Raw genomic sequence first — 27773 nt, 5'->3', positions numbered from 1 at the left:
TGTCATAATGGGAATGTGCTCCGGCCAATTGGTGCCAAGAATTGTCTGTCCAGGGCGGTTTCCTTTTACAGTCTTTTTAAAGAGACATCTGCAGATCTGCACATGACCTGCGGGCCGGGGCGCCGCTTGCCTATTTAGTCTTGCCTCCTTTTCTGATTTTAAGGAGGAAAAAGCCCTGGAGCGCCTGAGCACTCTGCTGACCTTAGCCACATAAACAAACCCGCGGCAGGTTGTGCCGAAGCGGTGTCTTGCCTACTTAAGGCCAGCGGGCTACTCTGGAGGCGTGCAGGGGGGCAGCTGAGCTCTCCCTCGGAGGAAGGACTGCGCTGGGCTTGCCCTGCAAGTCCCCGGGCTGCCGGCCCTGAGAGGGACCCACCTGTGTGGGCGTGAGGGCCCCTGGCCAGGGCCCCTGGATTCAAGGGCTCCTGTTTGCTGAGGCTGCCGGTGCCCCGTTGCCCCACACCTGCCGGCTGATGCTGCCCCTGCCCTGGCTCCCTGCCACCTGGTGCTGACGCGGGGCTCTGCGGGTCCTGGCATGGTCACATGCCACTGCTCGTGGGGCCACAGCTACTCATGAAGCGCTTCGGCAGTCTCAGGGGGAACAAGAAGCACAAGGATCCAAACCGGAGCACTGAGAGGCGCCAGTCGGAGCCCCATGGCCTTTTTGGTAGGACCCTGCCCTTTGCCCGGTTCTCTGCTGGCCCTGGGCCAGAGGGGGGATGCCCCACAGTTTGTGTGTGTGTGTGCACAGCCTCCTAAGCAGGAGCTGTGTGCGGAACTAACTGCCAGGCGGTAGTTAGAGGACTCGGGTGACAAGGGTCTCCTTGTTGATGGTAATGCTTGCAGTGAACTGCCCGACGCTATTCTGAGACTGTCCCCTCTGTTTTACCACACCTGGCCCGATGGGGTTAGGGAGCAATTGGATTGTCGTTCATTTAGGCAAAACCGGCAGCTTGGGAAAAAGAAAGAATGGGCTGGGACTATTTTGGCTGTTAAAGGTAAAATGTGTGTGGCTAGAGAAGACTAATGTTATGGGTCAAGGGGACAGACCCTAGGCACTGTGGCTGAGTAATCAGACCGATCAAGGGTTAATGTGGGAGGGAAAAGCACCAGCCTGATTTGTGTCCCCTGGGGGAGAAGTTTGCTTTGTGGTCTCCCTGGCTTCTGGGACCTGCCTCAGCTTCTCCACACACAGGGAGGGGAACCACTGTGACCAGGACAGGTGGGGGAGCGTCTGCAATTCAGCACTTCCAGTGACCTGTGGATTTGGGGTAGGTTTTCCCTCTGGCTGGCTGGCTGGTGCGGCAGGTAGATGCCAAAGCAGTCTTAGCTCCCAGAAGCCTGGCTAAGTAAGACCTGCCTACTCAAAATTAGATGGCAGGCTTCTTCGTTTTAAGTTCCTGGTGGCTACTGCCTGTCTGCCGTGGGATGTTCCTGAGCAACAGGGCCACACGTACATCCCAGAGGTTGTGAAGATGGGGGAGGCTGAGCAGTGCCTTAAATTGTGTCTCTTGAGTGGAATGTGACATGGTGTCAAAAACAAAAAACAGTCCTCGTGCGTCGTAGTAGAGAAATGACTTTGGCAAAACATCTCAAACAGATGGATATAAAACTTGCTGACTTCGCTTGCTAATCCAATTTAACCAGCTACTTCCAGAAAGCCTCTGGCGGCCCCAGTGGGAGGCTGGTGACCCTGGGGAGTGTGACCAAAGGACACAGCATCCCTGGAACCAGGGAGTTTTCAACCTTGTGAAAGATCAGGAGTAGTGTGTGATAGGATGCTATAGTGAGGTTAGGTAGGAGCATGACGCATGCCCCTGCCCCGGAAAGGAATGGCAGATGTCTTGGACTTGAGTCATAGGTGTGGTTTGAAAAGAAGACTCTTTTTAAATAATAAAGTAATAAACACTCATTTACCTTGGAATTAAATCCAAACCCAATATTTAACTAAAAGTCTCATTTTGCTAATGGGGATGGGCAGACCCATTATTAAAAGCCTATTATTTGCCAGACTGTGATTTCTCCTCTTGCACTTAAAATTTGGCTGTCATCATATCTCTTATGCTTCGGAGATAAAAAATAATATTTGAATGTCGATTAAGTTTTGTCAGTGCTCACATGCAAATGCCAGCTCTGACTGGGGTCAGGAAAATCAGGGCTCCCTCCAGAACCTCCCTCAGGGGCTTGGGAAGCAGGCTGAGGTGCTGGAGGTGGCCGAAGCTCAGGCATCCAGGTCTGTGGCGTGTCCTGATTTTGTTAGTCTCCATGTGCAAGGAGCCAAGAGCAAAGCCTGATGGCAGGTGTCGGCCCCTCTGACAGTGCCAGGCAGGGAGATGCTGAATGAAAAAACAGCACAGTGTCCACTGGACATCCCCTGCCCTCCGTGCCTCACTAACCCTCAGCCACCCCTCAGGACTCGGCTTAACCATCCCTCCTGTAAAGTCCGGTCACCTGTTCTGTGATCTCCTGGCTCCTCAGGGACAGCAACGTGTCCCCAAGGGCGCGCCCCATCTGTCATTCTGACCCTATCACACATTCTCACTACAGAACTGCTGGTTATGGGAGGCACTGCTCCTGGTTGATAAGCAGGTATATTGCTTTGGGATTCTTGTTTTCTGAATTCCCTTTCAGCCGTCCTGATCCACTCTTTCCGACGGTTATTCCTGAAGCACAGAGTTTTAGAGGAAGTCTCTTGTGCCCCCCAAGAAAGCTTCCATGAGGGTGATGACAATGTCCTGTGCTTGAGCTCCGTTTCCCTCAAATCAAGAACACTCAGGTGGTCAGCTTGGGTCCTCGCCCTCCGGGACCATGCCTGCTGTCCTGGGAGCCATTCACCATGTCCTCAGCTACAGCTGAGGGTAGAGCTGTTCCTCCTGGAACAAGGCACACTCTGTCTCACTGGCTGGTTTTCCTGCAGTTCCTCAGGCTGAGACACATCATTGCTGCACCTGTGTGTGCACGTACACCCGTGCACACACTCGCACACATCTGTCTCCACAGCCTCCTGATTGGCCAGAGCAACCGAATCAGGCCATGGCTGGTCAGCAATCACAAAGTCCATTTGTATTTGCCTGGATGGCATTTTGCTTTGCAGGTGCTTGACTCTCCTTGGTATTTGGAACCTTCAAGACTTGTGATAAAACACCCTGAAAGTTCAGATTCATGAAAAGCTCATCCGTTTTGGCCTCAGAGTTTAGTGCCTTCCCAGCTCCCCTGCAAAGTGAGTCAGGCACCTCAGGTTTTCATGCTCTGTATGATGAGGAAGCGATGATTTTGACTTTCCAGCCTCTCTGGCCCACAGACATCCAGATTATGTCGACAAAGAGCCTGTGGCAATAATAATAAAAATTGTAAAAGGAAGACTAGGAAGGATTATGCTAGACGAGATAGACTAGAATTGGCTGCAGCAACTTTACCCTCTGCAACTAGAGGGGAGTAATTAAAAGATGTGTGTACTTGGAGTCTTAAGGGATCCCTTCTGGGGACCCCTCTGGAGATAGGAAGCCAAGGAGTGCATCCAGAAGCTGGCGCTCTGTCCCTGTGCTGCAGGGGTACCTCAGTGACCCTGAAGACCAGAACATCTGATGCGTCTTTGCTTTACAGAGAGCCTCCCCTTCCCATTAGTCTTCTTCAGGATCCATGTACAACCACTTCTGGAAAAAGTTCCAGAGTTCCTCATGCCCAGGTGCACTCATGCCCCCACACTGCCAGGCCCAGCTCTCTGCAAACGGAGCTGCAGCGGGCATGGTACTTGGGGGAGTGTCCCTGGCCCTTGGCCTCGAGCAGCGGGCCTGGCTGGAAAGTGGTGTCTGTGGTCTGTCCTGCCTCCCGCAGCCTGTCCCCCTCTGCTCCCTGCCCATCCCTCCGTGGCCTTCGTGCAACTGCGGTCACCTCGAAAGACACCAGTGTTCATTCAGTCTTTCGTTCAAACACACATCTTTACCTCTCTGTCATGGACGTTTTCAAGCATATAGAGAAGTAGGGAGAACAGTGTCACATTCCCATCCTCAGGTTCAGCTATGCTGGGTGCTCTGACAGTCTCACCAGTGTCTGGGGTGCAACAGTGAGCAAGACACCCACCACCCCTAGTGAGGCAGACCCCTGAGATGGTTTCTTAAATTGTGGTAAGGTAAGATTTCCCACCTTACCCACGTCTGAGTGCACAGTTCAGTGGCAGTAAGTACATTTACATTGTTGTGCAATTACCATCCCCATCCATCTCCAGAACTTTCCATCACACCCACCTAAAACTCTGCACCCATCAAACAGCCCCTCCCATCCCATCCTTCCCAGCCCCTGGCACCTGCCTTTCAACTTCCTGTCTCTATGAATTGAGTGCTCTAGGAACCTCACACAAGTGGAATCACATGGTACTTGTCCTTTGTGGCTTGTTCAACAGACAAGTGAGCCTTCATTTGCGATGCCAGGCGGTGGTGAGTGCAGTAGAGGAAGGTCTACTGGACCTCTACAGGAGGTCTCCTCGGCCCAGGCTTGAGAGACACGAGGAGGCAGGCCATGCCGACCCCTGTGTGCAGGTCATTCCAGCCAGGTGGAAGCCTGAATGCTGAGGAGGGACACCTTGCTGTGTTCCAGGAGCAGCAAGAGGCCAGTGTATGGACAAAAGGAGGCAGACCCAAGTGCTCAGTGGGAGACCAGGTGGGAGGGTGAGCTCGGGCGGCCAGGTTATTCACTGTCGTGTTGATGTGCAGAGGACTTGAGGTCGTATCTGCTTGAGAGGGAGCCCCTGGAGGCCAAGGAGAGCCCTGATGGGCCCTGAGGGCTGGGCTTTCCCTACGGCCACCCTGGGACTGCAGCCCCCACCCTGCCTCTTTGTGGGCCTGGTGCCCACCTGGAACCGCTCAGCCCTGGCTCTTATTCTCTTTGCCAAATTTGTGCTCGCTCAGAGGACTCCTGTAGATACAGCATCTCATCTGCAAAGATGGGGTGTTCAGGGTGTGTGTGTGGGGGGTCCTTCAGAGTCCGTAGCAGTCAGGGATGGAGGCCTTTAGGATTACAGGAGGGCATTTCATGGTGTTTCTGGAGCAGCACACAGTGTAGGAATGCCCATCTCAGCTAGAAATCAGGAGAGAGAGGCCTGGCTCGCTGGCCCCCTTCCATCCCACCCTGCGCCCCTGCTGGAGGAGCTCTTCATTCCTCTCCCTGACTCCCCTGGGCAGCCGTTACCATGTGCTGCTTGGCGGTCCCTGGACACGGGCCCCTGGTTGACAACAGGTGGAAGGCATGGCCCGGCTGAGGGCTTCCTGAGAAAATCTCAGTTAAGCACTTCCGGATTCATCCTCTCTGCAGGCTTCCCTGGATCACTCAGCAGGGCAGGTGGTCACCACCCCTCAGGCTGGCGGGAGGCACAGAGGCTCGGGGTGTGCGTTCCCTCGGGCTGTGTGCTCCCCTGCTCTGTCCTTTGGCTCCCCATCTGTGTGGTGACCCCAGGGTCTCGGAGGAGGACTGGGGGAGACAGTGGTGGCTGGAACTGTCACTCTCCATGCCCCTTCCTTTCTCAGTCCCAGCAGGACAGAGGGGAGCATCCTGGCAGCAGGCTGAGTGACAACAGAGACAAGGGAAATGGGTGCTCATGGGCTCCAAGAGGTTAGGTAGCGTGTAAGCAGTATGGATCCCGGAGCTGCTGTCCTCTGGGGAGCCCTGGTCTGACGCTGCACAAATGATGCTGGCACCACAGGTATCTGATAGGCAGTGAGATGAGATTGCAGGGCCGGCGGAGTACATAAAGAAGTAAGGGAGAAAGAACACTCAGGAAAAGGGGGGATTTAAACACAGTGAGTCTGGACAGTGGTAGAGAAGCGTCCTATGGCTCGGTGACTCGGCTTAGGGCTGGAATAACTGGCTGGGGTCAGACAAACCCTGATGCTCCATTATCCAGAACCTCCCAGAGGGACCTGGCCTGTGGTGGGTCTTAGGGCCCAGGAGCCTGGGCAGCCGAAAGCATTGTGTGGGCTTCTTGCTTCTAGATGAAATCAAGAAGTTGGTACATTTAAAGAGCGGGATGAAGTCTGTCTTCAAGTAATAGTTTGTCTTTAATGATTGAGAAGAAAAAACATACAAGGTCCAAATGCTCTCAAGCACCAGCCCTTGGATGTTCCTTGAGGGCCTACGTGGCTTCTTGTCCCACATGTCCCTGGGCCCAGGCCTTGGCCCTTCCCTGGCTGGCCTTCACAGGTATCCCATGACAGGGGTAGTGGTCCAGAGTGTAAGCCCCCAGGAGGGCGCGTGTGCCCTCCCAGCTAGGCCCCAGGTCACAACTATGCCTGGCCTGAAGAGTCCAGTGTGAATAGTGGCCCCAGAGCCATGCAGTGACGGTGGGCCTGGAGAAATCCCTGGCTGTGAAAGTGGGTCCACAGGTACCTGGTCTTGGGGCTCCAGAGCAAGAGCACTGCTGGGAAGGAGGGAGTAGAAGGCTCAAGGCAGGTTCAGAAGCCAGTTTGGGTCACTCAGATCACTGAAATGCTTGGCCGAGCCCCATGTTAGGTTAAAAGATGGAACACGAATCAGCTAATGCCAAGGATTTCATCAAGAACAGGAAACAAGTGGTGAAACTACTAGGACCCAGCCAAGACTGCGTTGCATCTCTCTATCACTTTTGTATCTATAAACCAGATCACCTACAGCCCCTTCCTCCTCAGAAACACAGCTTTGCTGGGAGACAAGGCTGGACCCAGCAGAGAACAGGACCCCCTGAGCTTCAGATGGCAGGCCTGGCACCTGCTGTCTCTATACTCAGTCCCTGGGAGGAAGGCCTTGGGAAGCCCCTTCAGGACAGATGCACTTCCATCAAAAGTTTCTGGGAAATTTTGGTTAGTTGGAATGAACACGTATGTCCCTTGAAGCTTTTCTGTTGGCAGTTTACTGTGTATATACGTTGGGAAACCTTTTAATGTCTGCCAGTATGGAGCAAAGAAGGAAAAAGAGAAAGGCCTCCTGTAGATGATGGGGAGATGTATTCTCAAACGGAGGGTTTACGGGAGCCTTCATTGGGGTTTCCACAGGAAAGGCAAGGCCAGGCAGGGTTAGCGGCTTCAGAATTGGCTAATTTGAATATTTCCAGTAGGCTGTGGGGGTGTCAGGCTGTCTCTGGTTGTTGGTCCCTGGCCCTGGGGTGGTTAGGCCGGGGGTTGGGAGGGGGTGCAAATCATGCCTTCTGAGTGTAAGAACCCGAGGAGAGGTACTGAGTAGGGGCTCTGGATTGGTCTGTTTGCCTATGGAAGGCATGCTCTGTGTAAGAATTGGTGGCCCTGGGAGGGGCAGCCTCTCTCCCATGGGTGAGGACTCAGATTTCAGAACAAGAACACAGAAAATCAGAAAATATAGTTCGTATCTGATCGCTTTCCCATATTTCTGACTCCTCTTTACCTTTTACTTCCAAGTGTTTTCAACTCTGCAGGGGGACAGTCTGGCTTCCTTGAGAGCTGAGCCTCCAGCACCCAGGGTCCAGACACCCTGGCTCCTGGGCCTTGCATACCCGGCTTTCCCCTTAGGCTACTTCCCTCTGGGGGGCGGGTTTCTGCCTTTCCTTTCAAGGACACGGTCTTTCGAGTATGGGGCACATGTCTGGTGCCTGTGGGCCAAGGTGAAGGGCTGTGTGTCCTCAGTGGGGTTTCTGTAGGCCGCAGAAAGTGCCATGTGAGCATCTGGGGGTGAGGGTGCAGGTGCCGCCATGAACCAACCACGTGCCTGGCAGGCAGGCGGGCAGATGGCAGGGATGCTTTGTGGCCGCCTGGTGTGGAGTCTGTGCCCTTATTTCTGTAAGAACGTGATGGGAAGGTGTGGCCTGGCCAGAACCTTCCTCAGGAGATGTGGAATAGATGGTCTGAGTCCAGCTTGCCTCCATCCTGAGGCCTCCCTGAGCCTCACCGCCCTGACTCCCACTGGGCACAGCTCCTCCACTCGGCCTGCGCCCTCACCTTGGTTCTCTGCCCCACCTTGGCCCCCTGCATGGGCATCACTGCCTCTTCTGGTGTCTGCATGTCCCGCTCCATCTCCGTTGTTTACTCTGTTGAGCTCCAGCCATAGCCTGTGGGATGTGGCTGCAGGCGACACAGTGGGGAAGCACACAGACTTTGAGCAAACACATAACAATAGGTCCCAAAAGCGTAGGATGAAGGATGATAAACGTTAAAGGGTAAACTGAGATCTTGTCAGAAGGGTCCAGTGGGGGCTGGGGCCAGGGAGGGGAGGGTGGCTCTAGGCTGAGGTCACCAGCTAGGTGTCTAGTGACAGGGGAGGAGTGGGAGGGGAGCTGCGAGGGGTCCAGGCCTGCTGTGTCAGAGGCCCTTAGCATGGCAGCCCAGAGCTCAGGGGAGTGACACAGGTGTCTCAGCACTTGGAAGGTCATCCCGGGTGGCACCCACCCAGCACAGCGCCCCCGCATGCATGCTGGGCCCCAACCTGCTCCGGATGTTCCCGCTGAGATCCACGAAGCCTCACAGGAGGTGGGTCCCCGGGGCCACCTAGAAAAAGCAGGTTTTCTCCCAAACAAGAAACAGTGGAGCTCTGCTGGAGGTTTCCACTGTGGAGCTCTGCATTGTTCAGGTGGCTCAAGGGTGCCGAGTGCCCAGAGAACCGTGGCCCCCAGGGAGTATGCCCTCATTCCAGGCTGATAGAAAAGACGATGCCAGGACTCACCAAACTCCTCAGGGGTGGAGACTGTTCTCTGCCCCTGACAAAATCCGATTGTTGCCCACATTTGTGACCCGCCCCCTCCTCAAGAACGGGACCTGGTTCTCAGTCTGTGGCCTGCACAAAGCTTGCAAGGACCCGTGACAGTGTTCTTAAGGGAGCTGCAAAGTGGCATGTTGTTTAGGCTTATGGGAAAGACTCGTAAAAGAGGGGAACAGTGGTTCCCCATTGCTCCCCTTTCCTTCCACCTGCCTTGAATGCAGGTGTGATGACTGGAGCTCTGGCAGCCATCTTGGACCCTAAGGTGACTGCTGAGGACAAAGATAAGGACTCGGGACCGTGGAATATAGAGACAGGAGTTGGGGTTACCATAGAGCTCTGGACGGCTTACCTGCCACACACCTCCTTTGTGTGAAAGGAGACTAAACCTCTCCATTGCTGAAGCCACTATGATTTCAGATTTTTCCGTAAAATAGGAGAACAAAATCCTCACAGGTAGAACCTAATGTGGAACTTGATCTGTGCTGGACACTGAGTAGTTACTGGAGGACCATGCAAGTGATCTGTGAGCTTCTCCCTACACATAGGTGTTGCTCCTCCAGAGGAGGACACTGAGGCACAGTGGGAGGGGGTGGCCCATGCTGGGAGGAGGGCCCTGTCTCTGAGGCATGCTACTGACCTTGGTTAAGCTCCATATTCCCTAGAGCTGTGTGTTCAGTATATGCAAGAAGACTCATTCTAAGAAAATGCTGATATTCTAAACTTACACTGAAAAAAATGAGACCCGTTGATGCTTTATATAAATAAGTCATTTTCTTGAAATTACTGTATCCCTTTCTGTGGATTTAAAATATGGCTTAGTGGGACATCTGAGTGGCTCAGTGGTTGAGCATCTGTTTTCGGCTCAGGGCGTGATCCCAAGATCCAGGATCGAGTCCCACATCGGGCTCCTTGCAGGGAGCCTGCTTCTCTCTCCGCCTGTGTCTCTGCCTCTCTCTCTGTGTCTCTCATGAATAAATAAAATCTTTTTTTAAAAAAATAGGACTGGGGATCCCTGGGTGGCGCAGTGGTTTAGCGCCTGCCTTTGGCCCAGGGCGCGATCCTGGAGACCCAGGATCGAATCCCACGTCAGTCTCCCGGTGCATGGAGCCTGCTTCTCCCTCTGCCTATGTCTCTGCCTCTCTCTCTCTCTGTGTGACTATCATAAATAAATAAAAAAAATTAAAAAAAAAAAAAATTAAAATAAAAAAAAATAAAAAATAAAAAAAAATAAAAATAAAAATAAAAAAAAATAAAAAAATAGGACTTAGTTTGAAAAGATTCCACCATGGAGAGAGATGGGTATGATGGGAGGCACGCTGGCAGCTTTCAGACCAGCCCTTTGGGCCTCATGTTGAGCCTGAAAGTAGGCCGTGCAGTCTGGACTCTGTACGAACCAGGTTTTGACACATTTCTTTTCTGATGTGTATCTGGTTGTACATCATTAGATAAGCCAGAAACCCCAAGGTAATCTGTCAGATAAATGTATGTACTATTATGTGTGTTTAGCCGGGTGCTAAAAATGAGGTGAGAGATCCCTGGGTGGCGCGGCGGTTTGGCACCTGCCTTTGGCCCAGGGCGCGATCCTGGAGACCCGGGATCGAATCCCACGTCGGGCTCCCGGTGCATGGAGCCTGCTTCTCCCTCTGCCTGTGTCTCTGCCTCTCTCTCTCTCTCTCTCTCTCTCTCTCTCTCTCTATCATAAATAAAAAAAATAAAAATAAAAATGAGGTGAGCATATGAGATGTGGCTCACGGCTGCCTGTGGTCTGGCTGGGCCTAAGGACACCTGCCTACAGGGGAGGCCCCGGGATGGGCGCTGGTGCTCAACGCTCTGGGGCTTGGGCAGAGTTGGGCTCTCTTTGCACTGGACCTGGGTGGTGAGGCTGAAGTGATGGAGACGGGGGGGGGGGGGGGCAGTCAAAGAAAATTCTAGAAAGAAAATGGTGCCAGGTTTGACAGAACCTAGAATGCCAGGCTGGGGCTTCCAGAAGGGGTGTCAGCCAAGGAGGGTATTAGAAGATGGTCCAGAGGGAAGAGCCAGGGCCTCCGCAGCAGCTTCCCTTGGCCTCCCCTGCCCCGCCCCCCCAGGAGAGGGGCCTGCAGGTGTTTCCAGCCCCTGGGGCAGCCCCTACCTCACACCTCCTGCCACCTGTGTTCGGGCTGCCCTGTTGCTCTGAGGTGGGTGTCTCTGGGCAGATGTCTCCCTGCACTGATGTGTACAGGGCCCTGGTCGCCAGCCTTGAGGCACAAGTAGGAGACCATGCAGCAGCCAGCCAGGTGCAGGAGGGAGTCATGTGGTACAGTAGAGGGAGGCCAGTGTGAGAAGGAGCTGGTGCTGGGACATAGCCAGGACCTTGAGTGCTGACCTGGGTGGTAGGGACATCACTGTGAGCTATTAGGGATGGTCTCACATGATTTGGCTCTACAATGTTTTATATCCAAGAACTCTGTTAAGGCAGGTAGAGGGGATGGTGAAGGGGTGTTCCCATTTCACAGATGGGAGAACTGAGGCCAAGAGACATGTCAGGCACACACGGCAGTCTGTCAAGGGAGATGAGTGTCTCAGGCCTCTGCAGGCAGCGTTGGCCCCGCGATTCTGGGCACCCTTTTCATAGAGCTTCCCTCTATTGAATATGTGCGAGGCAGGCCACCTGTACCCCCTTGGCTGCAGTAACACTCAAAGCCTCCCTTTCTCTGCCACATTCTTCACCCACACTCTGGCTGCTGCCCCAGGCAGTCTGTGAGCCATGGGGATGCTCCTGGGTGACTCAGCCTGGTCACAGTGCAGCCAAAACTGATCAGAGGAGAAACAGAGGTGGCCATAGTCTCCAGATGACCTCAGAGCAGCTGTGGCCAGGACCTGAGTAATGGTCTTGGAGGGGACCCCAGGAAGACGAGCTGTGTCTCAGGTTGGCACCTGTGGGCCAGGAGCCCTCAAGGTGCGCCCAGCCTGGGGGTGATTGCCATTGCCTACCAAAGCCTGTCCAGGGTCCCCCTTCCCAGCTACACCAGCCTCCCTTCTCCTGCGTAGCCCCACAGCAGAGCTCCTGTGGCTGGTGGTAGATCACCTGGAATCACCCTGTCCTTAGGTCCAGGCCTGGCACTTCTGTCCCTGGACTAGTAACCAGACAGGGCTTGAGTCCACTGCTCTTAGAAGGTCCCAGCACCCACACACAAACCGACCTCCGGTACTGCGTCATTGATACTTGATCAACAATGCAACACTGACTTTTGAAACCTTGTCAATGTAGACTTTACTAAAGTGGAAGCCTAGGGAAACGTGTACGAATCCTATAGGATTTGCCTATAGGTCGCAAATTTGCAGTTTGAACATGTTTGTGTAACTCAATGCACAGATCGAGGACAGAGCCTCACGAGAGCACCCCAGAAGCCTCTCCCACACTCCCTCTGGGGCACTTCCCCTCCGAGATCAGCATGGTCTGGTGTGGAATGTTCTATCATGGGTCCAGACACGATTTGGTTTTCACCATCTGGCTGCTTTCCCTTGCTCGTTGTGAGATGTGGCCCGGCTGCTGCCATAACCTACTGTTCACCCTCTTCAGTCGCCAGAGGAGGAACACCCGGTCCTCTGCACAGACGGTAACTCCTCCACCCACCTGTCTGGAGGGACATGGGCGGGTTCCGGTTTGGGGCTCTGACCCAGTCCCACTGTGAGTGTTCTTGTACGTTTGCACACCTCTGTTGGACACGTGCAAGGACTGCTGGTCATAGCGCACATACGGGGAGTCCCGGTTGATACCTCAGCTGTATGTGCAGCACCCCTCTCCCAGGCTAGTCTCTAAGCAGAGGCCATGTCTGCACTTTTTTTTTTTAAGATTTTATTTATTTATTCATTAGAGACAGAGAGAGAGAGAGGCAGGGACACAGACAGAGGGAGAAGCAGGTTCCACGCAGGGAGCCCCATGTGGGACTCGATTCCCGGACCCGGGATCACGCCCTGAGCTGAAGGCAGACACTCAACCACTGAGCCCCGCAGGCATCCCCATGTCTGCACATCTCCACACCTCCTCACCTGGTGCCCTGCGCTCACCATCGACTCCTTCCGCCCATCATCTAGCTCTACGCAGACACAGGTGCTTTCCCTCACCTGGTGAATTGGGGCACAGCATCAGTCCCCCAGGGAAGCAGTGAAAGGCAGTGCCCGGCACCCCACGTCCTGCCTGGCTCCCCCGCCAGCAAGCACTCGGGCTCAGCCTCTTCACTGCACACTGAAGCACTGCAGGCGGGGTCCCTGGTGGATCCGGGAGGAGCTCCCATCTCTAAAGCTGTGTGCTTCCCGGGGCTCGGCGTTTGGGATTTATTTATGACTGGGAACTGTAGCAGGACCTGGTTTGTAACCACCAGCTGTCGCTATAGCAACTTCTCACTTACAGCAGCCTCTATACTAAAAATAGATCACCTCATCCCTGGGATAGAAAAACCAAAGGAAATCAAGGTGGGGGAGGGCCCAGCCTGCTCAGCTGCGAGTCCCCAGACAGATTTCGAGGTGTGTCTGGTGTAGCTGTTCGGACCTTTTTACCCGCGCCCCCACCCCCAGCCTAAAAGCAGAAAGGCCTGGGATGGGATGGCCAGTCCCCTGCCAGCGTTCCCGGGGCCACAGGGGCACAGAAGCCTCCCCTGCTTAGACCTCATCTGTCTTCTACTTTATCCAAATCACAGGATTTAATACTGAATTATTAACAGTCGTTCCGGGTGGGCCTTATTCTATTATTAATCTTAAATTTTAATTCTTCTGTGGGATTGTAAACATTTTTCAAGGTCAGGGACTTAATTATCAGGGTGATACAAGACCTGAAAATCCTGTCCTCTATGAAAAGGAGTTGAAAGAGTTGGTAACGTTGGCAGGGGCAGGAGTGAGCTTAGCAAGGGGTAGGAAGAGCCTTCCAGTGGTTCAAGGGGTGGGATTACCTCGTTCTCATCCTGTAGGAAAACAGAACTCAGCTTCACAGGAGAGAAATATTCACTACCATTCCCCGCATGAAATATGTGCATTTTTAAAATGCATTTTGTTCTGTCTTAAAAATCTAAAAACTAGGGATGCCTGGATGGCTCAGTGGTTGAGCATCTGCCTTTGGCTCAAGGTGTGATCCCAGGGTCCTGAGATTGAGTCCTGCAGCAGGCTCCCCATGGGGCCTGATCTCTGTGTCTCCCTCTGCCTCTCTCTCTGTGTTTCTCATGAATAAATAAAAAATCTTTTTAAAAAAATAAAGTCTTCTAAAAAAAAAAACAAAACAAAACTAAAATAAAATGTCAAATGTTCAAAAGCCTGAAAGAGTTCCCCGTAATCACAAGCATCTATGGGGCCCCAGTATCTTTGTGGAAGGACAGTGTTCTGGAGGGGGCTGCTGCAGGAAGGGGACACCCACCTGGACAGGGCTGAGCTGAGCCCGCTAGGGTGTGGCTGGCAACCCTCCGAAGGTGAGCACCCTGCCCTCACACAGTGGGTGCTCAGCAACGCCAGTCACTACAACAAGGGCACATTTTTAAACATTGGATGAAAGATTTATGGAGACCTTCTCAAGGCCCTGGCTCTGAGATTCAGGTGAAATAGAGCATGGATATGGGTGACAGTGAGAAGTAAGTTTGAAATGGGAGTGGTTGGGCCAAAGGTACTAGAAGTAGCCCTCTGGGTCCAGCTCAGAGGCAGGTGGGGGCACCTGGGCTGCTTGGATTTGGACCTTCCCAGGGACTCCCCTCTCTGAGTCACTGGAACTGACTGCCCATGAGCCACACATGGTAGCAACAAGTGATAACGCCCCTCTTTATTTTTGTTTTGTTCTTGCATTTTTTTTATATTGGGGTAAAAAAACAAACATGTAACCATGAAATTTACCATTTATCTATTTTTAAGCTACAGGTCTGTGGCATTGATAACATTGGCGTTGCTGTGCAACTACCACCACCATCATCCCCAGAACTTTCTTCCTGCCCTTCTGAAACATAAACATCCATTCTCTGGCCCCTGACCTCTGGCACCTCCCCCCCCCCCCATCCTCTGTCTCTGTAAATTTGACTGTTGTAGTAACTCATGTAAGTAGAGTCATGCGGCATTTGTCCCTTTGTGAGTAGCTTATGTCGCTTAGCACGGCATCCCCAGGGTTCATCCGTGTTGTGTGTGTCAGGATTTCCTTCCTTTGTTGGATGGCACAGTATTCCGTTGTATGTGGATACCAGTCAGCAGATGTGGTCATCTCTCCCCGCCAAGACTGCAAGCCCTGCAAGGCAGCAGTGGGCCTCGTCACTGGCAGCCTGGTACCAGACTTGTGGCGCTGACTTCGTGTACAGTGAAATGAGCCCCGCTGCTGCCTGTGCACCCATAGGCGGGAGAGCCTCCCGACACCCACTGGAGACCAGCTTGAGTTATCACTGGGTTATGGGGCCCCCATGGGAACCCGAGGGGCAGCCACCTGCAGTGTGATCTGAGGGATACAGTGACTGGCCCCAGGTCCCCAACATCTGACTTTGCAAAGGTGCAAGTTTCAGCTCAGGTGGCCTGCATGTGGATCCTGGCATCATCTGCTGTTCCATTATCCTTCCCAGAGGCCTCTGTGTCTCTTCAAGCCCGTCCAAATTGGCATTTAGCTGCTGAACACCAATTAGCCAGTCACACAGAGCAAGGCACTGGGGATGGAAGAGGTTAGTGACTCTGGGTTAGGAGATGTGCAGGGGGTTAGGACACTGGCGTTGGCCTAAGGAGGTGGCCTGGGAGCATGAGGTCCTTAGGAAAAATGGTTGAGAAAGACCCAGGAAGCCTGGGGTGGGGGGTGTGGTTTGGGGAGCAGGGCAGTTGGGACATAGAGACAGGCCTGGCATTCATTGCAGGTGAGTGAGGACCAGCCTTCTAAGGGTTCTTGCAGGTTTTCCGGACCTGGGAGACTCTGAGAAGAACAGCCCATGGGAGAGTCACCTCTTTCCATGAGTGCATTGCCTACAGGAGCAAGGCTGAGTGGCTCACTCAGTGGAGATGCTCACTCCTGGGCTTGCCAAGAGGTTGCAGAAGATCTCTGGGGGCAGGGAGCTGGTCAGAGGATTCAGAGGCTTTGGGGGAGGGGGAAGGGCTCTGCAGGTTGTTTGGTATGGCTGGCTGAAACATGGACCCAAAGGTGGCCAACACTAAATGGAGTTGAAATGCCAGGCCTGCCATGGGACACTCCAGAGGAAGGGGATCTAAAGGCTTCGGGACATTGGACTGTGAGAGTAAGACCTGCTCACCACCCTCCAGTCCCACCCCAAGTAGAATCCAGAGGACGTACTCCTCATCAAGATGGTGACAGATAATTTGTAAGGGGAGCCCCAGCATCTTGGCAAAGCAATATGGTCACTCCTCTCCAAGGGTCAGAAATTATAGTGGGAAGTGGTGCCACTGCCTTAGAAATCCTAAATGTAAGGGGGACAGTTGGATCCCAGGTACCAGGGGCCAAGTGGCACCACTTAATCACCAAAGGCAAGATGGACTTGGTTACCGTTAGGGACAGCAGAGCAAAGCAGCAATGGGAAGAGCCTGCCTTACACAGAGTAGGGTGTCGGCTGCTTCATGGTGCTAGTCCCAGGAGTGAGATACAGGGAAGCCTGCTACATTCTTATCTGTATATGTGGGCATGTTCTAGGTCAAGTGAACGAAAATCTAACTGGAATAATAGAAACAGTCGGTTCCCAGACCCGAGCCAGTGTAGACCCAGAACCCCTTGAATGAAGGGAAGTCCAGGGTCCCTGGAGGAAGGACCCCAGTACACAACCCAAAATATGTGCTGCCCCTCTTCTTTCTGGCCTGCCTGGGGGGATCATAAGCTTCACCAGGGTGGCTGTGCATTGGCCAAAGGAAATGATCCAATGCTTCAGAGGTGACCCGACCCTGACTCAGAATTGACGTCAACCCCAAGAGCCCCTGCATGTCTCAGCAGGTGCTTGGGGGAGAGAAGGAGCCAGTGACTCCAGCACAGAGCTTCTGCGGCTCCCCCTCAGTGGAGGGTGGAAGCCTTTCCTACCCACAGTTCTTGGCTTCCCTGTGTCTGCAGGCAGAGACCCGAGGGAGGAGGGGGAGGGCAGGATGTGGGGCTGGGGAGGCAGGCTCAGAAGTGGGGACCTGGTCAGAGGATTCGGAGGCTTTGGGGAAGGGAGGAATGTCTTTCCGTCACCACCTGGGGCCTGTGTCTTATCAGTTTGGGTGTGCTAGCAGCACATCCATAATAAGAAAGTGACGGCCCCCGAGCCGGGACTGGTGTTGAGCTGTTGGCTGACAGTGGGATGGCCATGGTGCTGGCTGAGAAGCCCGTGGAGGCCGGGCTGCTGTCTCCGTGGGTCCCACCAGAACCTCACTCTTTCAGGATGGAGGGAATTCTGTGTTCTCCCTGCCTGTTAACCATTTGCGTTCCTTTATCACAGCAAAGCCCCCTTTCCAGGGAGAGATGAGCCACTAGGGAAGCAGGAGGTGCAAGGACTGAGAGAAGGTTCTTTCCCAGGGGTAGGTTTTAATGCTTGAGGGAGAAGGAAGCTGAGGGTGGGATGTCCTTGTGTCCAGAGGAGAAGCCATGATGCCAAGTGCACAGGGGCTAGTCGGCCTCTTCCTGCAGGGGCAGCTCCCCACGTGCCTGGCCAGAACTTTCTCACAGCCGTGCTGCATCCTAGGCTCTTGCTCCCGATCCGATCCTCCCTGCCCCCTCATGCCCGGGTGTCATCCCACATCCGGTCTGAGGCTCCCCCTGCCTGCCCTGCTCCCCCTTCTCACCCTTCCCCGGAAGCCAATACAGCTCTGCTGTGTGGAATCCCACCTTGGCGCCTGCGTCTTGCAGCATATCAAGGCTTGACTTTGGACCCAGGTTTTGCCAATGGGATGCTGTCTTGTCCTCCTTACTGTCATTCTTGGGCCTGTGCTTTGTTTCATCCCCACCGGAAACTGGAGGCCTGCCCCGTATCCTGCACTCCACCAGCCCCCCTGGGCAGCCCGCCCCCTTTCCTATGACACAGCTGGGAACTGCTGGGATATACTTCTGGAGGGGTCACCCTGGTCAATCTGTGTCTTAGGCTCCGCACCCTCCCTGCTGGCTGGACTTGTTCTGCTCGAGTCCACTTAAGGGCCACTTGGAGCTCAGTCTGGCACCTCCAGGCCTGTGAGCACTTGCCCCAGGATGGCCAGTTTCCCTGACAAACTGGGAGTTGGGACAGACCTGGCAACTCATCCTGGTCCCAGCTGAGAGCTGCTGACTTGGGTTGGGGACTGCCATTCTGAGGTATGAAGAAGAGTGTTCTATCTTTTTTCTGTCCTTCCACAACATGAACATAGACACTACCCCAGCTGCTGGCAGTTGCCTGTGACCATGAGGAAAAGTAGCTGAAACCCTGATGGACAGAGAGAAGACACACGGCCCCACCCTGGACTTTCTGGCCCAAGGCAGATATTGTTCAGGCCAGTTCGAATTAGACTTTGTTACTTAGAGCCTCAAAGCACCCTTCACAGGAGATTCTAACAGAACAATGCTATGAGAGAGGAGGAGGGGGCTGGCCTTCATCATATTTGGTGAGCAAGAGCCAGAGAATCCCCTTTGGAAATTCAGAAAAGTTAGTTCTGGACTCCATGGAAAGGGGTCCTATTCGGCCTAGCATCAGAGAGCTTAGCCACAGACCCAGAAATTAGTTGCAGCTAGTTTAAGTGGACCAAAAAAGAAAAAAAATTATCAAAGGATATTGAATAGCTCACAAAATCCGTGGGATGCCAAGTACCAAGCTGAGTATTCTCAAGAAGCGCCCAAAGTCACTCCCAGAGCAGGGGCAGCAGACTCCCAGGCCGCACTGGGGGTGCCAGGCCCCGGGCATGCCAGGACGACTCTTGTCACGCAGTGCTCCCCATCTCTGCTCATATATTAAAGCCCCATCCCTCCATTGACTACATTCAGGGCATATAGGAGATGATTAAGGTAAAATGAGGTCATAAGGGTGGGGACCTAATCGGATAGGATTGGTGGCCTTCTAAAATGGGGAAGAGGGAGACTCTCTACCATGGGAGGACATAGTGAGAAGGCAGCCATCTACGAGCCAGGAAGAGAGACCTCCACCAGAACTTGACCGTGCTGGCACCTTGATATTGGACTTGCCAGCCTCAAGACCTGGGAAAAGAAATTTCTGTTGTTGAGGGCACTCGGCGTGTCGGCATGTACTATTCTGTTATAGCAGCCTGAGCAGACTTATCCAGCCTCCATTTCCAGAAAACAGGAGATTCTGCTTTGCACCTGCTTCTGTGAAGTTTGGCTCAGGATGTCCATGGGCCAGTCTAGGTCTCCTGGAGGCATGCTATGACCACTGGGGGGCCTGGGAAAGTGAATCTCCCCACTACAGAGCCCCTCTCCCTGTCTCTAGAAACCAAGCATAGGGAAGATGTAAAAGATGCTGGGTGGGCAAACACCCTTCCGACATTGTACAGTAAATTTGAGGGAGGTCCCCATCAAGGGTGAGACAAAGCTACCAAGAGACCTCTCCCACACGGTGACATTTCTTGGTGGGTCGCCAGCTCTCAGGATGGGTCATCACCTTTGTAGGCTCCAAAACCCATTCTCTTCAGCTCACCAAGAAGACGTCTATTTCTCAGCTTATAAAACCATCCAGGTCTAAAGCTTTCTCATCTCTGTGGCGTGCATGATGGGCACACGTGGACCAGGGTGCATACACCAGTACCCTACCTGCCTAGCAATGTGGGGAGCCAGCCCAACAGCTGCTGAGTGACTTCTAGTGTGATCTCGGACAGTCTGGAGCCTGGCCACCCTTCCCTTGGCCCGTGAGTGGAAAGGCGTTTGGAGCTTCCTGTTTTGTGCCCTTGGGTGACCATACTTCCACCATTCTCTTGGCTTGGAATTTCTCCAAAAAGTTTCTGCTTACTACATTAGAGTAAAATATTATTTCTGCCTCCCTGCAGGTGACCGGGTCACCTTGAGTGGAGTTATGGGTGTTCCCAAATTCTTGAGCCATGGAATCAGTCTCTTGGGTAACTCTCATCAATGGCTAATTACGTCCTCTTTATGTGTTTTTCAAAACTTAACTTTATAAGGGCAACCTTTTTCCTTCTTTTGTTTCCCCAAATTCTTACAGAGCAAGTTGCTGCTGCTCTCGTTGCTGCCAGCACTCCTTCCCCTAAAAGGTTATGGAGGCTAAAGGTTTGATGCTGTCCCTTCCCCCGGCCCCCATGTGCTCTCAGCTGCCCCAGAGAGGTTTAAATCTTTGATCCAGCTGCCTGCTTAGGTCTACAAGTTTTCTGAAGTGCTCTGGGTTGTAGAAACTCTTTCCCTTAGAGGAATTCACACCAGGAACTGAGAATTGTATTAATCCCTATTATTTGCAAAATAAATTTCTATGCAACCATGTTAAGCACAATTTTGTGTAAGCCTTGGTTTCCATGTCAACGTGGTGGGAAGTGTGTCCCCCATCTGTTACGCGCCTACTGTGTGTGGGGTGGGTTGAGCTCCATGCATGGCAAATGCTGCAGTAAGGTTTGTGATTGGATCCAGTCCTGGCTGGACAAGGTGGGCTTAGTCTGCCCAGCCCCCTACCCCTTTCATGAAAGCCCAGAGTCACAGGGGCCTAGGAAGACGTGGCATTATTACTATTCCCTTGGTAACATGCTTGATATCTAATGGTAAGCTCTTCAACATGTATCCTTCTCTAGTCTCCTTGAGCTTTCTTTATAAAGAAAAGGGAGCTTCAAGTTCGATGACGTATCTGACCCCTGGGGGCCAATAGCAGGATATGAACTCCCTGGTTTGCCTATTGCTTTCTTCAGGTCTGTGACCCTAAACAGAAACACATAGGCTGGCTCTGCCTTGGTGCAAGGAGGTTGCAGACCTCATAGATTTGGACAAAGCCCCTGCACAGTCTCCATCCTGGGGCACCCGGATGGCTCAGCCAATGAAACATCCAACTCTTGATTTTGGCTCCAGTCATGATCTCAGGGTCATGAGATCAAGCCCCACTGGCTATAGAGCCTGCTTAGGGTTCTCCCTCTCTCTCTCTCTCTCTCTGCACCCCTCCCCCCAACACACACCCCTGCTTATACTCTCTCCTTCTCCCTCTCTTTAAAGAAAAAAAAAAATCTCCAGGTGTACATTTTCCCCTGGGCTTAGAAACCAACCATGGCAAAGCAGGGCAACACTAACAGGTGTTTAATGGGCATTTGCTGTGTGCCAGGCACTTTTCCCATGCTGCTGTGTTTATTCCTCAGAACAACTGTATAATATCTACATTCAGATGGAGATGAGACTGAGAAAGTGTAAGACACTGTTGAAGTGAGCCAGTCAGTAAGTGGCAGGGCAGGGACCTGAGCCTGGGGAGCTCCCGGCCCCCAACCTTCCTCTGGAATGAACCCCTACACTCTTGGTCTGTGAGACTCCTTTGGGGGTATGTAAGGAGAAAGCACGAGTCTTGGACTTCACCCCTAAACTGACAGGTACTTGGTCTGGGATGGGGCCCAGGGATTTTTTAACGAACCTTCTAAGTGGTTCCCTGGCAGGCGTCAGAGAGAGGACACTTATACAACTGTCCTCGCGAGTTCATAGTCCATGAAGCCGGGTGAGGGGAAGATGGGACTTCCTGATTCTGTTCTTTTATATGTGTTTAAACTTTTCCATGCTAAAAAGTAAAGCAAAGGCGCCGAGGAGTCCTTGAAGAAACAGCCTGGATTGTGATCAGGGGCGTGTCGCACTGCTCTGGAATTAAAGGAGAGAGTCTGTCCTGGGGGCCACTGTGGAGGGTGGGGAGTCAGAGCAAAAGATAACAAAGCCCCAAATTCCCTGCACTCCCAGAAGACAGTTTAGGGCATTCAGATTTGCACACCAGCGTATCTGATTTCGAAGATGTCAGGCTCCGAATTCTCTCTCCACTGACCCGCTGCCCTTCTGGGATTTTTGCCTTTGAGTCTCCCGTTCTCAGTGATCAACACGTTCTGTTATCCTGCCTTGATTTAATTATCCGGCCACAGAAAGGAGAAATTGGAAACGGCCTCACCTCCAAGACAGATCAGTGCACCGGGGTGAGGAGTGTTTGTAGAGCGAGCAGAGAGGACACCCACGCCCGCTTGCACTCGGCTCCCCTGTGGCAGGGCCACTTGTGACCAAACACACAGGGCACCCCGTAAGTAAGATTGACTTTGGGCGCTGGCAAGCTGCTGAGAGTATCCCACAGCCAAATGAGTGGTATGGAAAATGTAAATGCAAGTGGCATGGATTTGCATGACTGGGACACTTCTCTGCTTGGGACTGCACGTAAGCTTCCGTGGAAGGTGATGATCAGGGTAAGAGAGATTTGTCATATCTTCCCTTGGCACGTGGCCAGCCAGTGTCTGACCAGCAATGACCCCCTTTGGTGGTAACGGAACCTAATTTCACCCTCCAGCTGGCAGCCCCAGGATGTTGTGGCCCCTGGTTGGCCCAGCGGGCAGCACTCCAGCCCTAGGGTGCTGCCAGGTGGGCGCCAGCTGCTCGAGCCGAGGAGGGCAGTTTGTCTTGTCTGATCTGTGGGGATAGGGACTCTCTCTCTCTCTCTCTCTCACCCAGGGGACCAGAACGAAGGACCTTGTAGGGCTGTCTCTGTGGCTGCCATCTGCAGCTTTGTGGGGCCTGAGAGGAAGGTCAGTTCCAAGGAGCGAGGAGAGAGACCCCATGTGGCTGCCTCCTCTGAGGCCCGGAGCCAGCCACGCAGAGGTCCAGGCTCTGGTACACAGGCCCCTTCTGTGCATTTATGACAGAGCCACAGAGCAGAAGGGGACACCAGGGGACATGTGAGGGTGGGGGTCACGAGCCACCTGGTCCTGTTACACCACGTGACAGGCAGGCTATGGGAGGAAGGCCGGCTCCCAGGTGTCCAGTCACACCCTGACACTGGATCCTCCTGGCTGCTCGTCACCTGAGAGGTGTCCCTGCCACCCAGGGAGTCCCAAGAGTGCTGCCAGCTCTGGGCCCCCTTGGGGAAGGTGGGGCTCCTGGTTGATGGCACCAAACCCAACCAGTGACACTCCCCCAACACTCAGCCTGCAGCCCATGTTCACTGGGTGGCTGTGGGGCCCAGGCGAGGAAAAGTTTTCCAGAATGTAGACGAGAACTCGAGGTCTTGTGTCCACAGACAGGCCAGTAGTTCACTTGGAAATCTCATTTCTGCTGTAACCGCATGTCACCCTAACCAGCAGTCCTCGGCTTTTGTTTGCACATTTCTAGTGATGGGTGACTTGTTCACTTATTCACTCAACAGACATTTATTAGACATCAGCAGCTACTTCCCCTTCCTGGGCTTCAGTGTCATCAGATGGAAATGGTAATGCCCACCCCAAAGGTTTTGCAGAGGAAATGAATAGACAAAGTGTTTAAATGTATTAACCCACTGAATAGGAATGCAAATATTTTCTGAAGTGCATACACTAAGTGCTGGCTAGTTCCTCATGTTTCTACTTCTCTTGGTTGTCCCTGGGGGCCCCCCACCTGTCACCATTCCTGCCCCTGGTACTCTGGGCAGCACTGCACAGGCGCCACTGGCTCAGAGGTACAGAAAGCCAAGCCCCTGGCTCCAGGAGCTCATTGCCGGTGGGAGGATGCCACAGAATTACACATTATTATGTCTGTTTGTATATTAAGTCAGGTGGTGGTTAGTGGTGTAAAGGAATTGAAGTGGGTGGATGGAGTGTGTGTGAGTGAGCGCTATGCCCTCTTGGAGGTTTTGGTGAATGATGCCTCCCCCTGAGCACGAGCCTGGGTCAGGGTCAAGGCCAGGCACCTGGGGACCAGAGGGCAACAGGGGCAGAAGCCCAAGGGGGAAACATGGCTATCAGTCAAGGCCGAGGTTGGGGGACTGCTGGGGGTGGAGGCGGTAGGAGGGGAGGCCCACAGGGGTGCTGGCCTGATCAATGACCTCCAGGTTTCTTCTGAGTGTGATGGGGCTGTCACACAGCTTAGAGCACAGGGGCGCCAGGAACTGGCTCCTGTTCTGAAGACTCATGCAGCTTCTGTATGAAGAATGTGGATCAGGGTGCCTGGGTGGCTCTGTTGGTTAAGCATCCAATTCTCGGTTTCAGCTCAGGTCGTGATCTCAGGGTCTGGTGATCGAGTCCTGCATTGGGCTCCATGATCAGCTTGGAGTCTGCTTCTTCCTCTCCCTCTGCTCCCTGCCCCCAAATAAATAAAATCTGTAAAAAAGAAGAAGATGGCCTGCCCAGGGGTGAGTGAGTCCCGGGAGCAAAGGAGGCTCCTATGTGTAGTGTGGGACAGGGATCTGAGATGGGAGGGGACTGAGGTGGTGCTTGGCAGTGGGGTGCGGCTGGGAGGGAAAGCCCAGGTGGGGATCAGGGGGTAGCAGGTGATTTAGACGTCTAGTTTGAGATGCCTCTTGTCGTATCTCCACTTGCACATCTGAGGTCAGTGGAGAGGCCTGAAGTCCTCGGATGCTGCTCTCACTAGGGAATTGAGGTTAGAACATCATATAATTTCCATTCCCTGGCCTTGACTCAGCTTTCTCAGCTGCTCTTTGGGGCCCCAATGTAAATATTTCTCCTCCTGAAAGACCCTCTGAAATGTGCAGGGGTCATCAAGTCCCCCAGGATTGGGCATAGGTCACCTGCTGGGCACCCAATGAGCAGTGATGTGCTGTTGGCAGCTCATGGGCGCTGGATTGACTCAGGGTGGCCCAAGACCACACTGGCTGTCCCGGCGGCCACAGAATGTGGTTGGCTTACACTAGGATTATCTGCACAACCGGGGGCTTCCCATGGATGTAGTTATGAGCCGTCGCTGTCCTGTTCTTGGCCAGTTCAATTTCCATATAGAATTTGCCATGGTGCCTGGACATTTCACCATTCTTGTGGCTGTTGCTAGCATTTACTGGATAACATTGGTGTAAAAGGGGGAAAATACATTCTATGTGGACAGGGTTTTCTCAGTAACTGGGCGTCTTACCAGAGGTGCTCTGAGCTGGGGCCTGCAGGCTGCTAACTATGAGACCGGGAGCACCAAGCACCTAGCACCCCTGGCCCAGGTCCTTCACCTTGCTAACTCAGGACCTTAAAAACTGTTATTGCAAATGCACAACCTTGCCAAAAGGGGTAAAGAATTAAAAACATTTATGCTCTTCAGTAGGTATTTGTATTCTCCATTTTGTGTTTCCTCCTTTCCTCGCTGGTAGGAAGGTTGCTGATAGAGGAGAAAGGAGAAGCAACAGAATGCCTCATTGAACAGTTTTGGCTGAGGGCAAGCCCTGACACCAACAGTTCTAGGATTCTGAGCTCGTTAATTTAGGCTCTTGGAGCCCAGCTAATAAAGAAGAAAAAAATAGTAATAACGTCCATCACACTTTTCCTTCAGGATATTGAACAGGAGCTGAGTATGTGGAGAGTTTCAGGACAAAATCAACTTGGCTTTGGAGGCAGACAGTCCAGGGTCCAGGTCCAGCCCTGTGACAGGTGGTGGCCAGCATCACATACGACAGCATGTCTGGGGTGCCTTGCCGAGGTCGATGGTCTGTAGGTTGTCCCTGCACACCTATACCCCACCCCTTTGGGGTTGGATGAGAGTTTACCAGCTAAATATCAACCCTGTTCCCTCTCGGGGTGCCTTGTGCCTTTGGACCAACTCTGCCCTTAGGGAGTTTTGCAGTGTGGATCTGTAGGGTCAACTGGCCCCGTTCAGAGCCCTCTGTCAACCCAGGTCTTGCTCACTGACTGGCCCATTTGACTTGGCTCTCAGTCGGGCATTGGCCCCTTTCTGTGTCCTGAGTTTGCCACCACTGGGACGCGGAGACCTCACCTGCTCCCCGCAGGTCAGCTCTATGAAAGGAGACTGGTGGGGGTGCTGGGCCCCTGGTGAGGTGCTATCTAGGCCCAAAGACAGAGTTTGAGAAGTTTGAGACATGGGGATAGCGGCTAGCAACATGACCCAGGTATTACCCAGGTGCATAAGCTCATCCCTGACCTGGGATGAATAAACAACTTGTAGTCCCTCCCTGAGTCTCTCCCCCTGAAACAGAGAGAATACAGAGCTCAGTAAGACTGGAGTTTCTGGAGCTATGAGCAAGGACGTCCCCCCTGTGTACCTTCAGCTGCTACAGGCTGGCCCTTGGGGTGTGGGTCTGAGCGCCCTGTTCCTTCCGCCCCCTAGCCAGGCCGGCTGACTCCACCCAGGCTGGGAGGGCTAGGGAACCGCACAGTGGCCTCAGGGTCAGGTGTGAGGAGTAGAAGCAATTGCCAGAACATATTCTGGAGGCGGCCTGCGCTGAGCGTTTGCCTCTTGATCTGCTGTACCTGCCACAGTTAGCACTCTGGCCTGCAGACGGCCGAAGTTTGCATCCTTCCCCTGAAAGCATTCCTGGGAAGCAGGTCAGGGAGATGGCAGCTAATGACTTTAGGAAACCGTAGTCTGCATGTCAAGGATGTGTCTTACCAGAGCAGATTGTGGCTGCTGCGCACCCTCTGACCTTCCACGATCCCCTGATCAGAGAGCTTGGTGTTTTCCCAGGACTCACTGGTCCCCTGGCACATCACTGTCCCCTGTGGGGAGGTGCTCCCACCCCTTCAGGACCCTCGTGTCATGGCCAGGGGAGAATAGGGAGTCTGACTGCTCAGAGATAGGGCAAGCTGGGGCCTGACGTCCGGTCCAGGGCCATGCACGGACTTTCCAGAACCCCTCCTCCAGCTAGTCACTCCCATCTACACCCGAGACTTGAATTGTTGGTTGCTGCTGCTGGGCCAGGAGACAGGAGGTGCCAGTGACTAGGAGCCTGCACGCAGGAGCCAGACGGCATGGGTTGACTGCAGCTCTGACACCCACCAGCTGTGTGGGCCTAGCCAGTCACATGATCTCCCTGTGCCTCAGTTTCCTCATCTGTAATGGGCCACAATGCCTCCCTCAAGGGGTGTTGTGAGGTTAAATTAGCTTTAATTTGTAAATCCCCCAAAACAAGACCTGGTACAAATAACCACTTTATAAGAGAGCTGGGGAATACGCTTTCTCATCAACGACTTGTTGAAAGAACTGAAACATGCCCTTCAAGTGTTCCAATCTAATGGCATCTTTCTAGAATATACACCATGCACCCCTGACTTTCCCAGGTGGCAAAATGCCGTGCTAACTATAATTAGCCTTCTTTTCTGACTCGGCACTGTCCCTGTGAATGGCGGGGCGTCCCACAGGCAGGCTCCCTGCAGTGCCTCTGGGCCCCTCTGGCTTTCTGCTGCTCACATACTTTGGCTGAGACTCCAGCTCCAGAGGCCCAGGTGGCATTCTGCAGCAAAGCCAATGGGCTGTGCAGGCTCCAAGGACCCTGCCGCGTCAGGTGCCCTGTGGCATCATAAGGCTGCTGTTCTGGCTGTGGTTACAGGACAGGGGTGGCCCAAGGCGTGACTGCTGGACAGACTGAAGGGTCACGGCCTATCCCGGGCAACCCCTGCTGATGGCACAGGTAATTTTCGGGGGTTTGTAGTTGTGCTCTGTCCGTTATGTCCCCAGGGTCGGCCAACACAGAGGATCAGCACTGAGCAGCGCCTGACTTGGCTTGGAGAAATGAGGTGTTTGAGAAATGGCTCCCCTTACCCAATCCAAACCCCTTCAGGCTGGTTTTCCCCAGGGTGAGGAGCCGCTGCTCTAGGTCACATTGAAGCTATACAAACAGCTGGTTTGTAAGCTTTCTCTGCAAGGAAGGGAGCCATCTGTTTCTGCCCTGCCTTACAGTGCACCAGGCAGGCTGTGATCCTGTACCCCAAGGAGCAGGACTCAGGAGACTCGGGCTCCAGGCTGGAAGTCCTACCCTCAACCACACTGGTCTCAGGGACGAGGTCATAAAGTGGCTGTGTGGTGTGTCAGGTGAAAAGGCAGTAGGTAAGGTGCTGCTGGCCAAGTAGGGCCACTTGGAGGCCTGTCCTGTCCCTGAGGCTCCCAAGGACAAGAGGCCAGCGGGAAAAAGGCAGACTCTTGCCTCTTGCTTTCACTTAGGCTGGGGACCCCAGAGCCTGGGCAGGTGGGCAGAGAAATGGAAATTCACTAGAATCTTAGATGCTTGAAGCCAGGAGCTTAGGGCACTAATCTTTCGGACAAATAGAATTATTTTCTG

The 27773-nt window shown here is 53.4% G+C and overlaps 1 protein-coding gene across 3 annotated transcripts in view; it reads left to right on the top strand.

Moving 5' to 3' along the window:
- Positions 1 to 27773, top strand: part of PRKAG2 (protein kinase AMP-activated non-catalytic subunit gamma 2) — a 265492-nt gene that overhangs the window by 115896 nt on the left and 121823 nt on the right. The window contains exon 1 of one of the 3 annotated variants that reach the window (XM_038559768.1): positions 63 to 667. The exons of the other annotated variants lie outside the window; for them this stretch is intronic. Coding sequence (XP_038415696.1) covers positions 544 to 667 — 124 coding nt within the window. The 5' untranslated portion in view covers positions 63 to 543. Of the gene's footprint in view, positions 1 to 62; positions 668 to 27773 lie in introns of those variants that run through there. 3 annotated transcript variants of the gene reach the window in all.

This window comes from Canis lupus, chromosome 16 (assembly GCF_011100685.1).
Source record: "Canis lupus familiaris isolate Mischka breed German Shepherd chromosome 16, alternate assembly UU_Cfam_GSD_1.0, whole genome shotgun sequence".
Classification (NCBI taxonomy): Eukaryota; Metazoa; Chordata; class Mammalia; order Carnivora; family Canidae; genus Canis; species Canis lupus.
This window is presented reverse-complemented; position numbering and strand designations above follow the sequence as displayed.